Raw genomic sequence first — 15000 nt, forward strand, 5'->3', positions numbered from 1 at the left:
GTCTAAAATATTTGAAAAGAATATGTATGTAATGCATACGTAAATATGTATGATATATGTGTGTGGTGTTTGTTAAAAAAAAAGTTGAAATAATACTTATATTCTTATAGAAAACTTTGTAATAGAAACAACAACCACATGTTATTGTTACTACTATACATTTATTCTTTCTATTCTGACATATAACATTTCGTTACGTAGGTGCACAAACAATACGTGTGCCGGGTCGAAGGTGAATTTCCGGAGGAAGAAGTGGTCTGTTCAGAACCGATCGAGGTCGTTTCCTACAAGATAGGTGTTTGCAAGGTATCCGAAAAGGGTAAGGACTGCGTCACACGTTTCAAACGTTTGAGTTACAATGGAAAATCTTCAGTGGTACTTTGCAAACCACAAACTGGTCGTATGCATCAAATACGAGTTCACCTACAATATCTCGGTTATCCTGTGGTGAATGATCCTCTTTACAATCACGTGGTCTTTGGTCCTCACAAGGGAAAGGGCGGTAACATCGGTAAAACAGACGAGGAATTGGTCAGAGATCTCATTAGTATTCACAATGCCGAGAATTGGCTTGGCATGGATGGGGACTCTGAGATGAGTCTCTTCAAGCCGAAACTCGACATGGAGGAACGCGATTTGGCTGGCAACGATAAGAACGTTAATTCCTCGCCGGAGGAAGCATCTTCGACGGCTACATTGTCCGAGGAGGAACAACGGCCCCAGCAAGAACTTAAGTCTCTCAAAGTGACAGTTGGAACGCAAACGGGTTCAGAGCCACCCGATCAAAGGTACACTAGAATCTCTATTTATTAATCTGATATCATCAACTATTTCATTAAAAATAACTATATATTTCGTTATTATTGATATATGATCAAAACTAAAAAAAAAAAAAAAAAAAACAACAAAACAAAACAAAATATTTCATTTATCTAGAATATCTAACTAATTCTATTTTCCTTCTTGTTTTCATTTTCATATCTTTTTTTCTCTGCCCTTTTTTCTATGACTCTTTTCTTATCTTTTTTTTTTCTTCCTTTTTCTCTTTCTTTTTTTTTTCTTTTTTTTATTCAATAGCTTCGCTAACGATAAGGTCACCGTCGATCCACACTGCTACGAGTGCAAAGTCAAATACAGAGATCCAAAACCATCGGATTTAGTGATGTACCTTCACGCGTGGCGTTACTGCGGACCAGGCTGGGAATACGAGACACCACTTCCTGCGTGGGCAGCCAGCGATTGGACGGCCGATGATCGATAGTTTATGAAGAAATTGGGAAATGCGTGTAATGCGATATATCGACCAATAATTCCCGATGAACGATCATCGCGAACGATCATCGTGACCGACCCTTCAACAATTTTTTTGATATCCTTACCCCGTGCCTTCCATCCGCGAACGAGCGATCGTGACCATCGTACGTGACTTTGTCCGGAAAGTAACGAGACTTTGCAATATTCAAATAACGTTTTCATATTCACTCCTCGACGGTTCAAGAATTAAAAATAAAAAAGAAAGTAAAAGAAAAAAAAAAAAAAAAGAAGAAATAAAAAAGAAAATAAAAAGAATAAAAAAGAAAAAGAGGAATAATAATAATAATAAAAAAATAATAATAATGATAATAATAATAATAATAAAAGAAAAGCTACGAAGAAAGGATAAAAAAAAATATTAAATACCTTCGCGCTTTTTTTTTTTGTTTTCCTCTTCGCGAATAGCTTAGCTCCAAAACTTTCAAATATGTAATAAAACACATTTTTTACTTAACGCTTGTACCTTAATAGAAAATTCTATGCAAACGAAGAAGAGAGAGAGAGAGAGAGAGAGAGAGAGAGAAAGAGAGAGAAACAAATAAACAAAAATATAAAAACGGATGACGGCAAAAAATTCGAACGGTGCACTTTGCTTGTCATAAAGAAAGAAAAAAAATAAAATAAAATAAAAAGATAAAAAGAAATTTATGATCAAAGTAATATATGTGACAATCGACTGTTGAACCGTCGAGAAATGATAGTTAGGGTTGTAATTAAAAAAAAAATAAAAAAAAAATAAAAAAAAAATAAAAAAAAATAAAAAAAAAGACGTATTTATCACACGTTTACGTAAAAGAACATGGTCTCGTTATTTTCTGAATAATTTTTGGTACATAAAAAATCACCCCCTTTAACGCGTTGTGTAAACACTCGTGCTCGAGCGAAAAAAAGAGAGAGAGAGAGAGAGGGAGAGAGAGAGAGAGAGAGAGAGAGAGAGGAAGGGAGAGAGGGAGAGAGGGAAAGAGGAAGAATGATACCTGAACGTATATGGTCAAGATTCAAATCGTGGATCGTATTATAAAAACGAGATGAAAAAACAAAAAAAGATAATTATCGCAAAACACATAAAAATCAAACACATATTTCATTATAAATTTCAACGTCTAACGCACAATTATTATTAGTCGTTTTTTTTTTCTTCTTCTTCTTTTTTTTTTTTTCTTTTCAATAATACCTCACAGATCGACCCCATTGCTAAGAGACCATTTTGTATTTTTATCGGACATTTCGTACGAATTAGGTCTGCCATTTTGTTCGACGATAAACGTAGCCGATGAAAATAGAGAGGAGCAACCAAGAAAATTGTTTTTCTTGGCTTCGACAGATAAAATACGCAGAGAGAAATCGTATCTGCTTGGTAAAAGAGAGAAAGAGAAAGACAGAGATAAAGAGAGAAAGAGAGAGAGAGAGAGAAAGGTAGAGGGAAGGGAGGAAGGGAGGAGGGCTTTAGGAAAGAGGAAATGTGAGTGTGAGTTTGTTATTCCATAAATTTCATTTGGTATAGGCTCTTTAATAAGAGAGAAGAAGAAATAAAACAGGAAATTCCTGTCAGAATGGTTTGAAACTCTTGCGACGTCCACGTTTTCGATCATGATCATCGCGTATGTATCTTCCTCGTTGTAATGCTCCGAGTCGCATATTCGCAGGGGGTTACTCTGAGATACGCGTAGGAAACTGCGATAGAATACACATCTATTTTTATGGCAGATATATACAGGAAAACTAAATAAATGGCGCAGCTCCAGCGATAGGGGGTCTCGAACAATAAACGTGATCATGCCAAAGAGCAAGCATCGGCGAGCTTTTAATCATATCGTGTACATGTACCTTTGACGCGACGACGACGACGGCGGCGGCGACGACGACGACGATTTTGCACGACAAATAAATTGTCGATATTATCCGCGAGTGCTAGTCGTCGTTATCGTACAACACAGACACACAGATTTTTGCAACAAGTACAAGAAAATATAAAAGAAGAAAAAAAAGTTACAAAAAAAAAAGAAAAAAAAGGGAATATATATATATGAAATAAAATATATAATAATAATAATAATAATAATAATAAAATAATAATAATAATAATAATAATAAAATAATAATAAAATAATAATAATAATAATAATAATTATAATTATAATTATAATAATAATGTGTGAAAATGAAACGCGTGAGTAACCGTGCTACAATTATTTTATTACGAGTCGCGTTCGTTTCATTATCGAGTAAACGTGGTATTTAGGCTTTAGAATACGACTAGGGCGTACGAATTCTGGATCAAAGGATAAATGAGGACGACAATGATGACAATGACGACTACAATGACGACAACGACGACGACGACAACGACGACAACGATGACGATGACGACAAAAAGGAATCCTTTGATTCAGTACCAGGGATTAAGATGTACTGGATCTCTAACAGTACAAGCTATAATCGATAAATCTTTGAGAACAGAGATAGAAAGAGAAAGAGACGAAGAGATAAGAGAAAAAGAGGGATTATATAAGTATGAAGAATGATAACGCGTAATAACAACGGACCTATCATAAAAGACAGTGTGTGCGCTTATTAACTCACAGGTACAGCTTGCTGTTAAAGCAAGTTTATCCGAATTTAAATGATAGCTTAAATCTATTTAAGTAATTGATAATATTAAAAACCGCAAAAAGACAGTCCCGATTGAACGGCACAGAAGATGATGGTAATATGAAGAGGACGAAGATGAAAATAAAAAATAAAAAATAAAAAATAAAAAATAAAAAATAAAAAAATAAAAATAAAAAATAAAAATAAAAAAGACGCCGGTATGAATACGCGCTTTTATATATATGTATGCAATGTATGTATACAATACATGTATATATATTGTATACGCACATCGTACCGCCATTGACGAGCGGGCCATTATTATTACCTGTACCGTAGTCGGCGGAACATTAGTGTTAGTGAATTTTCTTGTATAATGAACGAATAAATGAAAGAAAGAAAGAAAAAAAAAAATTATCGTTCAATATATAGAAAATGATGTTTTATCGAAACTTAAAAATAATCTCCTCCTCCTCCTCCTCCTCCCCCGCCCCACCATCCTCAACAGTTCGCCTTAACATATATAACTATATAAATAAAATTAGGATTAACGTGATACGCATGAGCATAAGTGAGATATGAGTCTTCCTTTTGTTTTTCTTTTATTTACCGATCCGTCTAACAACATTAACGAGGATCAGGAAGAATCTTATACTAATAAGAAACTTTTTCGTACTATCGCGTCTATCTTCGCTTATTATATGTACACTGAAAAATATAAAATGATAAAGTTCTTAGCCAGCTCAATCTTTTTTTACTCTGTCCTTTTTTTCTTGTTTTTTTTTTCTTTTCCTTTTCCTTTTTGTTTTTATACGATAGACCTTCCTTGTTCTTCGTCGCTTCATTCAAAGTATTATATCTGTCGCTAAAGATTTACTGATAACACTGTTCTGTTTTTCTTTTTTTTTTTTTTTTTTTTCTTTATACGCTACCTCACATTAATTACACGCAGCTTCCTGTTTTTGTTTCATGCGAGCTTCGATTTCAGGTCTAAAGTGCCGAATGAGTCCTTGAACAGGCCACGCAGCACCATCGGCTAAAGCACAAATCGTGTGCAATTCAATTTGCTTAGTTAATTCCCAAAGCATATCTATCTCATGATCTTCAGCGTTTCCTTTTTGGAACCTAAATCATACGAAGTAATATATATCCCACCGTTTAATTTATTACATATACATGTAAATGATTAATTTCTAACACGAACCTTTGTAAAATTTTATACATCCAACTTATGCCTTCGCGACAAGGTGTACACTGACCGCAAGATTCATGTTTATAAAAGCTAATCAAACGAGTTATAGCTTTGATAATATCAGTTTGCTTGTTCATTACAATGACTGCAGCTGTTCCAAATGCACTTTGTACACGAATAAGATCATCAAAATCTAATAGTACAGTATCGCAGACGCTATAATTTAAAAATGAAATTAATTAACAAATAACTTTGATGGATCCCATGCCTATATAATATTACCTCTTTGGAATGACTGGAGTTGAAGATCCTCCAGGAATTACACCTAATAAATTATCCCAACCACCGATTACACCTCCTGCATGTCTTTCGATTAATTCTTTCAAAGGAATGGACATCTCTTCTTCTACAGTGCAGGGATTATTTACGTGGCCAGAAATATTGAAGAGTTTGGTACCATGATTACGTGGCCTTCCAAATGATGCAAACCAAGCACCACCTCGACGGCATATTGTCTAAGAAGATATAAGATTAATCAAGGAATAATAAAAAAAGAATGTAATTATTTCGTAAACAAATAAATTAATAAAACATACCGGTGCTACTGCTACTGTCTCAACATTGGTAACTGTAGTTGGACATCCAAATAAACCGACGTCTGCCGGAAAAGGTGGCTTTAGTCTAGGTTTACCCTGCTTTCCTTCGATAGACTCGATAAGAGCTGTCTCTTCTCCGCATATATATGCTCCTGCTCCACGTTGTACGAAGATGTCAAAATTATAACCAGAACCGCAAGCATTCTTTCCAATTAATCCTGCTTGATAAGCTTCTGCAATAGCAACTTGCATATTTGATGCTTCGTTATAAAATTCACCACGAATATAAATGTATGCTGCACAAGCTCCCATAGCACGACCAGCGATTAAACAACCCTCTACGAGTTTGTGCGGATCATGTCGCAAAATTTCACGATCTTTACATGTTCCTGGTTCTCCTTCATCTCCATTAATTACTAAATACTTTGGCCTTCCATCTGATGGTTTATTCATAAAGGACCATTTCATGCCAGAGGGAAAACCAGCTCCCCCTCGGCCTCTTAATCCTGAAACCTTAATCTCATTGATGATCCAATCTGCTCCCTTATCTAATATTTCTTTTGTCTTATACCAATCGCCCCTCTTCAATGCACCCTTTAACCTCCAATCATGTCTGCCATATAAATTGGTAAAGATACGATCTTCATCGGCCAAAGGACCACCGACTTTCTGTCAACGAAAAGATTCTTCGAAATATTTACAATCAAAATTAAAACTCCTATACATTTAATTAATTTAACAACTAGCTTACTTTTCCCTCAGGTGCAGCATCAGCAAAGGATCTCTGTTGCTGATTAGTTAATGTCGATCCAAAGAGACCTATAAAGTGATTAAAATTGTTTCATTACATAACCTTCTCTAACCTAGAAAAAGCAATGCGTAGAACCGATATATCAACGAAAACTCTCAATATAATATGCACAAATGATAAAATCTATCACACTTTTCGTTTTTCAATAGTTCGTATTAATAGGAAACTACGATAAATGAGAATAATCACCTAATTGCCTCTTTGGAATCTTAAAACAGCGTACTATGGCACCCGCCATCTTGCCATTTGCCAAATCCAAGTCAAGTTGACGTCTAACGCCATACAGCGTTACTCAAATACATTACGACATCTAATGATAAGAAAAGAAATCTTCGCAGCACTTTCGAAAATCTATTATTAAATAAATACTAAAATAGTATACTTTAGTTTAATAAAAATACAAAATATAAATTGCTACTAATATTGAACGATCACGCAAACTGAATCATTGTTGAGTAATAAAATTAAATGTAATTCGATGATATTTGCGTTGGATTACAATTCTATATTCTAATATATTTTATATCGCAAGTGATACCGAATTATAGAAATAATTGTTCAAAAATATTACGAATACGTAATATTAGAAAAATATGAAAAATCTTTCAAAGAGAGGAAGAGAAAGATACGACGATGCTTATACAACGAGCGATCAAAATGAAATGAAAGGTTACCTTGATCTATACTATAAAGGTTACCTACGATCTATAATAGACAAGGATGTATTATTATAAATAAACACAGATGCTTTGTCTGTAAACTCTATCCAATTAAGAGTACAAATCGGATCAATACTTTTCTATACATTTTAATATTTATATAATATTGTTTAGTACTATTTCTCAAATTTCAATTCTCTCATTCTCTCATTCTCTCTCTCTTTCTCTCTCTCTCTCTCTCTCTCTCTCTCTTTCTTTCTCTTTCTCACTTTCTCTTTCTCTCTCTCTCTCTTTCTCTGTTCGATGTGTCTCTGATGTTCGATATTATCGATTATTAACGCTATCTAGCGGTCGATTTTGAAATCATGCCCCTGACGTTAGGCAACACAATTAATTAAACGTTATCTAACTTTTAATAAACCTTTTTTTTTTTTAATTACAAACTAATTAATACTAAATAATTGGATAGTACACATATAGTTAATAAAAAAAGAGAAAGAGTAAAAAAAAAAAAAAAGAACAAAAAGAATCGTTCATTTTTTGCAACGTTGTCTATTACTACATCATATTTTTTCTATGTACATTTTGGAGATTAAATCGAGTAATTAGAAGAAAGTTTAACTTATTTAAAGCAGCTGTAAACGCAAATAAGTAGGAGAGAGAGAGATAGAGAGAGAGAGAGAGAGAGAGAGAGAGAGAGAATAAGAGTGAGAATAAGAGTGAGAGTATACAAAAGAAAAGAAAATATTTAAAGAAGACAAAAAAAAAATAAAAAAGAAAGGAAGTAAAAACAAAAGAAAAAAAAAATAAAGAAGAAAAGGTCGAGGCTAGGAGATCGCTTCACTTAATAATAATAAAAATCATATCTTTTGCAGCGTATATACAATATTTGCGATACGTAATAAACTAAACTAAAATAAGTCAGCGTTGTTATCGGTTACGTAGATAATATATATACATATATATATATATATATATATATATATATATATATATATATATTTTATATATTATATATAAAGTATACTCGCGGGCATCGGAAGGAAAAGAGCGCGAAAAAAAGAAAGAAAGAGAGAGAGAGAGAGAGAGAAAAAAAAAAGAATCGCTTCTTAATTCTAAAATAATCGAAAAATTAGATCGATGCGCGTTCGAATGTTATTACATTGGGGGGGGGGGGGGATGTACGTATGCATATGTACATGCTATGCCGCGAGCCTGCTCATCGGCCGAAATACTGCACGGTGCTCTGTAACATTAAAATGAATAAATCGCCGCTAGAGAAATGAATTACGTCGTATGTTGGTTGCATTGTCGCTTAAAATCGTTCGCAGGAAAAAAGAAAAAAAAAAAACAAAAATTATTATCGTTCGTGAACGTGGTACGAAAAAAAATGATTTCGTATTGACACTGGCGAGAAGATATCTCGACGACTTTTCTCAATTTAATTCGAACGTAACAGAGATCTTAATCTTCTCGTGGAGTCATGGATAAACGCAGTCCCATGGCAACCATGCTGAATTTTGAGTATTCTCTTTTGGGTGTCTTCATTGTTGCTCGTTATCGTTTTCTCAATTCTTTTTTCTTTTTTTTTTTTTTCTTTCATGTTTTTTTCTTCATTTTCTATTTTCTTTTTTTTTCATTTTTTTTTCTTTTCTTTTATTCTTTTTTATTTTTTCGTAATGAAATCCATCTAAAAAAAATTACTCTTATCAGCTTGGAGAACCATCGTTGATAATTCGCTAAGAGAGGAAGGGAAGAAGGGAGAAGGAGGAGGAGGAGGAGGAGGAGGAGGAGGAAGAGGAGGAGGAGGAGGAGGAGGAGGAGCTCGTTCACCATCAATGCGTATAATAGTATCGACGTTTAAATGCTGACTAGTAGATTTTCGTCTCGTTGGAGCACATAATCGTGTTACAGATTGCAATGCTTTCTAGACGAATTAGGTATAGCGCTGTCAAAAAGTTAACGAACGAACGAACGAACGAGAGAGAGAGAGAGAGAGAGAGAGAGAGGGAAATAGAGAAGAGAAAAATTGCGTGTGTACGTACAAAATGATATGCGAACGTATGATATAGAGGAGGAACCGCACGGTTATGGAAACGCGTACACTTAATGCACGTTACGAGTCTCTTCTCTAGATGCACGAGTAGGGAGAAAGAAAATAGAGAGAGAGAGAGAGAAATTACATAAAAAAAAAATACACAAAAAATAAGAGAAAAAGAAAAGAAAATGGGGGGAAAAAAAAAAAGAAAGAAAGAAAGAAAATATACACGTTATCGTCCATCGACTTCTTTCGCAATATAAAGCAAACGTTAATGCAAACGTTTGCTCAAAGGCACAGGATCATTCGATTGATCCCAAACGGTACGACATCTCGTAGATTTCCTCCAATGTGGCAACTGTATACCCAATCTCTTGCACTCGTGAACGTACGCCATGAAAGACTCGCAATAACAGTGCTCGGTCGGGCACTCGCACATATCCTGAAGACATGCTTTATAGTACATCGTTGGATTGACTTTCTTATGGCAGGGATCAAAGATCTGCGACCTTAAGCGATTGCACAATCTGTAAGAGGAGGAATACGTTATTTCGTTTTAATATCTATTACAATATTATAATTTAATAAAAAAGATTTTGTTTCTTTAAAACGTATCGTTCAATTTGATCTTTACCGATGATCCTTCCTCCCTCTACAACGTCTCTCCCTTTCTGGATTAATTGTCCGTGAACGAGAGCACATCTTCTTTGCCCCAACGGCCCAGGATTGACCGAACGGTTGAGGATCTTGTAATAATCTACCACGTCGTGTCGTGAAATCGTCTTTCGGTAAAGAATTAAAGTTTCCACATAATCCGCATAATCTACCTCTGTACGATGTAGACGCTGATATCTCAAGGAAACTTATACCATCCCAAAGAACTTTAATACCAATCTGTGTATTTACGATTATGCTGTCGGCCGTTCTGTTAACGTCGAGCTTGTTTGGCACGCTGTACGGCACGTTGACCTTCTTACCGTTCACTTTTACCTTCATCTTCTGACCCAGATTCACCTTAAGATCGCCGATCTTAATGTGGGGAATTCATAGATAATGAACGATAAATAAATGACATGTTCTCTAACGGGGACAGATTCTATTGCGTAATATATATCTTATATACCTTCATGGCTATCGTTTTCGTCCATGCCGAAGATCTCGTCGAGCCTGCGTCATTCGTCACGCGTATGCTAAACGTATGTCCGACGCAGTCGCTAGCCAATTGATACTTGCACGCGCCTTTGAAGCTAAAGAATTTACCGTCGAAGGTGCGGTAATGGGGGTCACCAAACACAGTACACACACCATCACCTGTTCCAAGATATATACATTTATTCTTTGTCACTCGTTAAACAATTCTCTAGGATATATATATATATATATATATATATATATATATATATATGTATTTATCGATATATAGATTTCAAGTAAACTCACTTTCCACGCAACGAGGACAACACTGTCCTTCGGGATGCTCCAATCTCGAATTTGGTGGACACGGTAGGTTCAATGGTGGACACATCGGCATAGCGCATCGTACCTTACCCTGCATGCAAGCGCATGCCTTGCAGGAATCAAGCTTCCAAGTTTCGCCATCCTGCCTAGGTCAAAAAAAAAACATTTAAACTCGATTGCCATCAACGTTAATAACGATTTTTTTTTCTTTTTCTTTTTCTTTCTAAATGATCCATGTTAGATCCAATGAATTTATAGAGATACAATACTCGCCCCATAAGTTCTGCCGCCGTACGTGCAAGATGCCCGACTTTCCTCGACTAAAGGACATTGAGGACAACAACGACTTGGCAATGTTATCTGATGCTCGCTGGTGCATTCCAATACCGGGCATGTTTCCTTTGTGCATGATATCACGGAATTGGTACAAATGCAACGTGTACACTCGTCGACGTAAAATTGAGAACCAGAATTATGAACGGCTGTACCCAACATGCAAGCACCTTTAGGAGGTGATAAAAATCTTCCACTGCCTATCGATGATTTATTAGATCAATAAAATTATGATAACGTTAAAAAATATTCAAAATAATTATGCTTTTATTGCAATAAATCCTCTTCTTTTCACCTTTGCAATGAGGACAACAATCTCCGGATTCATGAACGATTCTAGAAGCTGGACAATGAAGAACAGGACAGGCTTGTTTGGCGCAAGTTAATCGGCCCATGTTACATCTACAGGTCACACAGGGATCCTCGGTTGTGGTGACAGATCTCTCTGCCGTTACTTTTTGACCGTTCACGTAACATCCTGTGATTAAGGATTAAGATAGTTAAAAAAAAAAAAAAAAAAAGAAAAAAAAAAAGAAAGAAAAGTAAACAAAAATTGTTAACTATTATAGATTTCGTATAACGAAATATATAATACCTGGACATACAGGACAACATTGGCCAGGCGCAGCTGGTATTGGTTTTGAACAAGGCGTGTAACATCGTAGCCTAGATTCGGTGATAACCCCAGCTTTACAAGTGAAGATCCGGCATGGGTCATTTCCTTCGGTCCACTCTGTCTCGGACTCGTGATAAACTCCATTTCGTAGGCAGCCTTTATTTTAATCGCATTTTAACGTGTTAAAATAATAATCAAAATAATATAATACTTCCTGTTCAATGGTAAATCTTGGATTTTTTTTTTTTTTTTTTTTTTTTTTTTTTTTTTTTTTTTTTTTTTTTTTTTTAGAGAAATTAAAGAAAGAGAATGGGATGATTAAAAGAAGAGCATTGAGTATTTTTCCAATGAAGTATCATCCTCTAAGTTTTGTCATCGGAGAATGAAGCGCTCGACAACGGGACTTACTTACGTCACAATTAACATAATTAATAGAGATTGATAAGAGGACGGAGCATCTGTCAGCGAGTCTTAGCGTAAACAGTTCCTCGAGTTTATCGCGGTGTCGACGAACAGAAGAGCCTTTGTGCCTTAAAACAATGCTTCCCACTCCTTGAACTCCCTTCTCTTTCTCTATTTCTCTCTCTCTCTCTCTCTCTCTCTCTCTCTCTCTCTCTCTCTCTTCCTCGGAATATAAAAAGACTCAGGACAGTGTCGCTAACTTGCCCTAGCCTTTTAGCTTGATTATCTTCATTAGCGTAACGTACCTTTGCACCTGTGGCAACACTCGTCGTCCCGGGATTCCAGTAGGGTATAACAACCTTCGGTACTGGGACATTGATGCTTCAAACACTCAACGAATCCGTTCTACAAACAAGCAAAATAAAAATAATCTAAAAATGTGATAGCTTACGAAAATTTTTTAAATAAATAAATAAATAAATAAATAAATAAATAGAAAAGAAAAATAAAGAAAATCATCAGGTCCACCGATGTGCATTCTATATGAGGATAATAAAGAAAAAAAAATGATCGAACCCAAAAAAAAGGAAAGAAAAAGAAGAAAAAAAGGAAAGAAAGGACAGGTACGTAGTGTGAAAAAATTAGGAAAAGAAAAAAAAAAAAGAGAGAGAATTATTTGAAAGAAAAAAGAAAAAAAAGAAATTGGAACTTTTAGGTTCAATCGATAAATCATTTTTTCCCATTGAAATGTACTTCCATACAAAGGGATATTTTTATCGATCGAAATTTTTCTTTTATTTTTTTTTTTCTTTTTTGTTTCCTCCTTCCCCCCCCCCCGTCTCTCTCTCTCTCTCTCTCTCTCAATTCCTTTTTGCCTTGCTACTTCAAAGGGAAGAAAAGAAAATATGAATTGAAAATTCTTACGAGACTCGGAGTCAATCGTCGAGTCAATGAACGAAAGGAGGAGATAAGTAAAAGAGCAACGAGCAGCAGCAACTCGTTGCGGCGTCTGCGTTGAGTCTCGTACGCGTTCTTTTCTCCTTCGTAAGATCGAGAACATAAAATCTATCGCGGACCGGGTGGTCCAAATGGAAATTCTTCGGTCTGACCTCTACCAAAAGCGGGCCACCAACTTCTTTAACCTCTTTCAACCATTAACAGAAGCCGACACAAGTGAGCGAGCAAACGCAACGCAATTGCGTATCGTAATACCATCGGACTTCCCTTTTTGTATGTTCCGCGTGAAAGGGAAAGAGAAAAAAAGACAAAAAACAAAACAAAACAAAAATATATATATAGAAAAAGAAAAAAAAGAAGCAAAAAAGAACTTATAATTTCATACGAACACGAGAGATAACGACATAATCTGCGAATTGAAAATGGGCTACGTCCTTTACCGTAAACGTCTCTTCTTATCCGTCTTGTCGTCATAAAGCACAGTTAGTGCTTATTGGGCCAACATTCAATGACGGCGTGAACATGGAGCGAGTGATCTATGTCTCTTATTAAAAAGAAAAAAAAAAAAAAAAAAAAAAAAAAGAAAGAAAAGAAGAAAAAAAAATATATATAAATCAAATCAAATCTTTGTATATTTTAAAAATACTCGCGCGATCATGAAAATCCAATCGATTAGGTACACATGATTGTATGCATAATGAAAAACGAATTCTGAGAACAGGAAAGGAAGGAAAGGAAGATGAACATAAATATAAAAAAAAAAAAAAAAAAAAAAAAGAGAGAGAAACAAAGAATGTCATAAAAATTCAAGAACTTCATAGAAGAGCATAATTAATAAATTACAATTCTTCATGAGATTAACGATTCAATGACATTCGATCTTATTTTATTTTTTTTTTTTTTTTAACTAAAGACATATGCATTTACGTAAGAAAAGAAGAAGGGATATGTATATACATATATATATATAAACTCTTTTAGCATTACAAATCGATCATCATCGTTTAATTGCTTACCTTACAAATGCAATTGAAACACCTTGTGTTTGGGATCTTGTCGACGGTGAAATCTTCGCCCTCGACGTCGCACGTCTCCCTGCTTCCTGCGTGAAAATAAATGACCGAAGCGTTATAGATCGTGAAAAATGAGGAGAAAAAGGAGGAGAAGGAGGAGGAAGAGGAAGAGGAGGAAGTTAACGTCTTGTACGTAATCAATTCGCTGTAAAAATCCTTGCGACATCAAGAGTTGTATGCGATCCAAAGCATTCTGAAGAGATCGACCTTCGCATTCTGGAGGCTTCCTTCGTTTTCTTCCGTACCGACGCGTCTAGTACGTGCTTCGTACGTATATAAATGTATATATATATATATATATGTATATATGTATATACATGTGTATATGTATATATATATATACACGACGCACATATATACTATTGCATACGTTCGACGATTCACTAATAGACGAGGATGGAATCGAATTTGGTACGTCGATCACATATCGACGATAAAAGAAACGGCTTGATCGTAACAACGATAGTATATGTGTATATGATAATGTTAGCAGATGTAGTAAAGTTAATAGTAGTAATGTCAATAGAAAAATCAACGATGACACTACGATACCAGGAAATGATATCTTATTTCGAACACCTTTCTTTAGTTCTTTTCCTTTTTTCTTTTCTTCCTTTTTTCTGCTTTTATTTCTTATTTACTTGTATATAACTAAAAACTTCCCAAAATATAAAGAAGAGAGAGAGAGAGAGAGGAAGGGGACAAACGTTTCAGTATCGTTCTCTGACTCATTTCACAATATATTTTTCATGTACTACAAAGGGAAGGAGGATGGAGAGGGTGGGTCTAGTTCTATTTTCTTTTTTATGTATTTTTTTATTTTTTTTTTTTTTTTCAAAGCCATCATTACTTCATTTTCCTCGTGCGAACAAACTTTGAAACGATTCTCTCTTTAAAAATTTTACGAAGATAAAGAGTAAATTGAGTATTTATGATCGAGGAAAAAGTAAAGAAGAAGT

At 35.0% G+C, this 15000-nt stretch overlaps 3 protein-coding genes across 6 annotated transcripts in view; 1 reads left to right on the forward strand and 2 right to left on the reverse strand.

Annotated features, from left to right (window-relative positions):
* Window positions 1-4839, forward strand: part of LOC124429389 (RNA pseudouridylate synthase domain-containing protein 2-like) — an 82894-nt gene extending 78055 nt beyond the window's left edge. For all 4 annotated transcript variants that reach the window (XM_046974593.1, XM_046974594.1, XM_046974597.1 and 1 more), the window contains 2 exons: window positions 202-788; window positions 1078-4839. In XM_046974593.1, coding sequence (XP_046830549.1) covers window positions 202-788; window positions 1078-1261 — 771 coding nt within the window. In that variant the 3' untranslated portion in view covers window positions 1262-4839. The remainder of the gene's footprint in view (window positions 1-201; window positions 789-1077) is intronic.
* LOC124429391 (NADH dehydrogenase [ubiquinone] flavoprotein 1, mitochondrial) lies at window positions 4492-6834 on the reverse strand. The gene is made up of 6 exons (XM_046974600.1): window positions 6695-6834; window positions 6446-6513; window positions 5695-6363; window positions 5381-5613; window positions 5111-5314; window positions 4492-5031 (listed from the first exon to the last, which is right to left on the reverse strand). The coding sequence occupies exons 1-6, from the start codon at window positions 6741-6743 to the stop codon at window positions 4845-4847; spliced, it is 1410 nt and encodes a 469-aa protein (XP_046830556.1). The 5' UTR covers window positions 6744-6834; the 3' UTR covers window positions 4492-4844.
* An 862-nt stretch (window positions 6835-7696) lies between these two features.
* The window catches only part of LOC124429388 (BMP-binding endothelial regulator protein), a 9230-nt gene continuing 1926 nt past the window's right edge, over window positions 7697-15000 (reverse strand). Inside the window, exons 2-10 of the mRNA XM_046974592.1 lie at window positions 13985-14070; window positions 12317-12416; window positions 11589-11765; window positions 11289-11471; window positions 10934-11193; window positions 10643-10802; window positions 10326-10513; window positions 9837-10231; window positions 7697-9729 (exon numbers count right to left, since the gene is read on the reverse strand). Coding sequence (XP_046830548.1) covers window positions 9474-9729; window positions 9837-10231; window positions 10326-10513; window positions 10643-10802; window positions 10934-11193; window positions 11289-11471; window positions 11589-11765; window positions 12317-12416; window positions 13985-14070 — 1805 coding nt within the window. The 3' untranslated portion in view covers window positions 7697-9473. The remainder of the gene's footprint in view (window positions 9730-9836; window positions 10232-10325; window positions 10514-10642; window positions 10803-10933; window positions 11194-11288; window positions 11472-11588; window positions 11766-12316; window positions 12417-13984; window positions 14071-15000) is intronic.

The sequence above is a fragment of the Vespa crabro genome, chromosome 15 (assembly GCF_910589235.1).
Source record: "Vespa crabro chromosome 15, iyVesCrab1.2, whole genome shotgun sequence".
Classification (NCBI taxonomy): domain Eukaryota; kingdom Metazoa; phylum Arthropoda; class Insecta; order Hymenoptera; family Vespidae; genus Vespa; species Vespa crabro.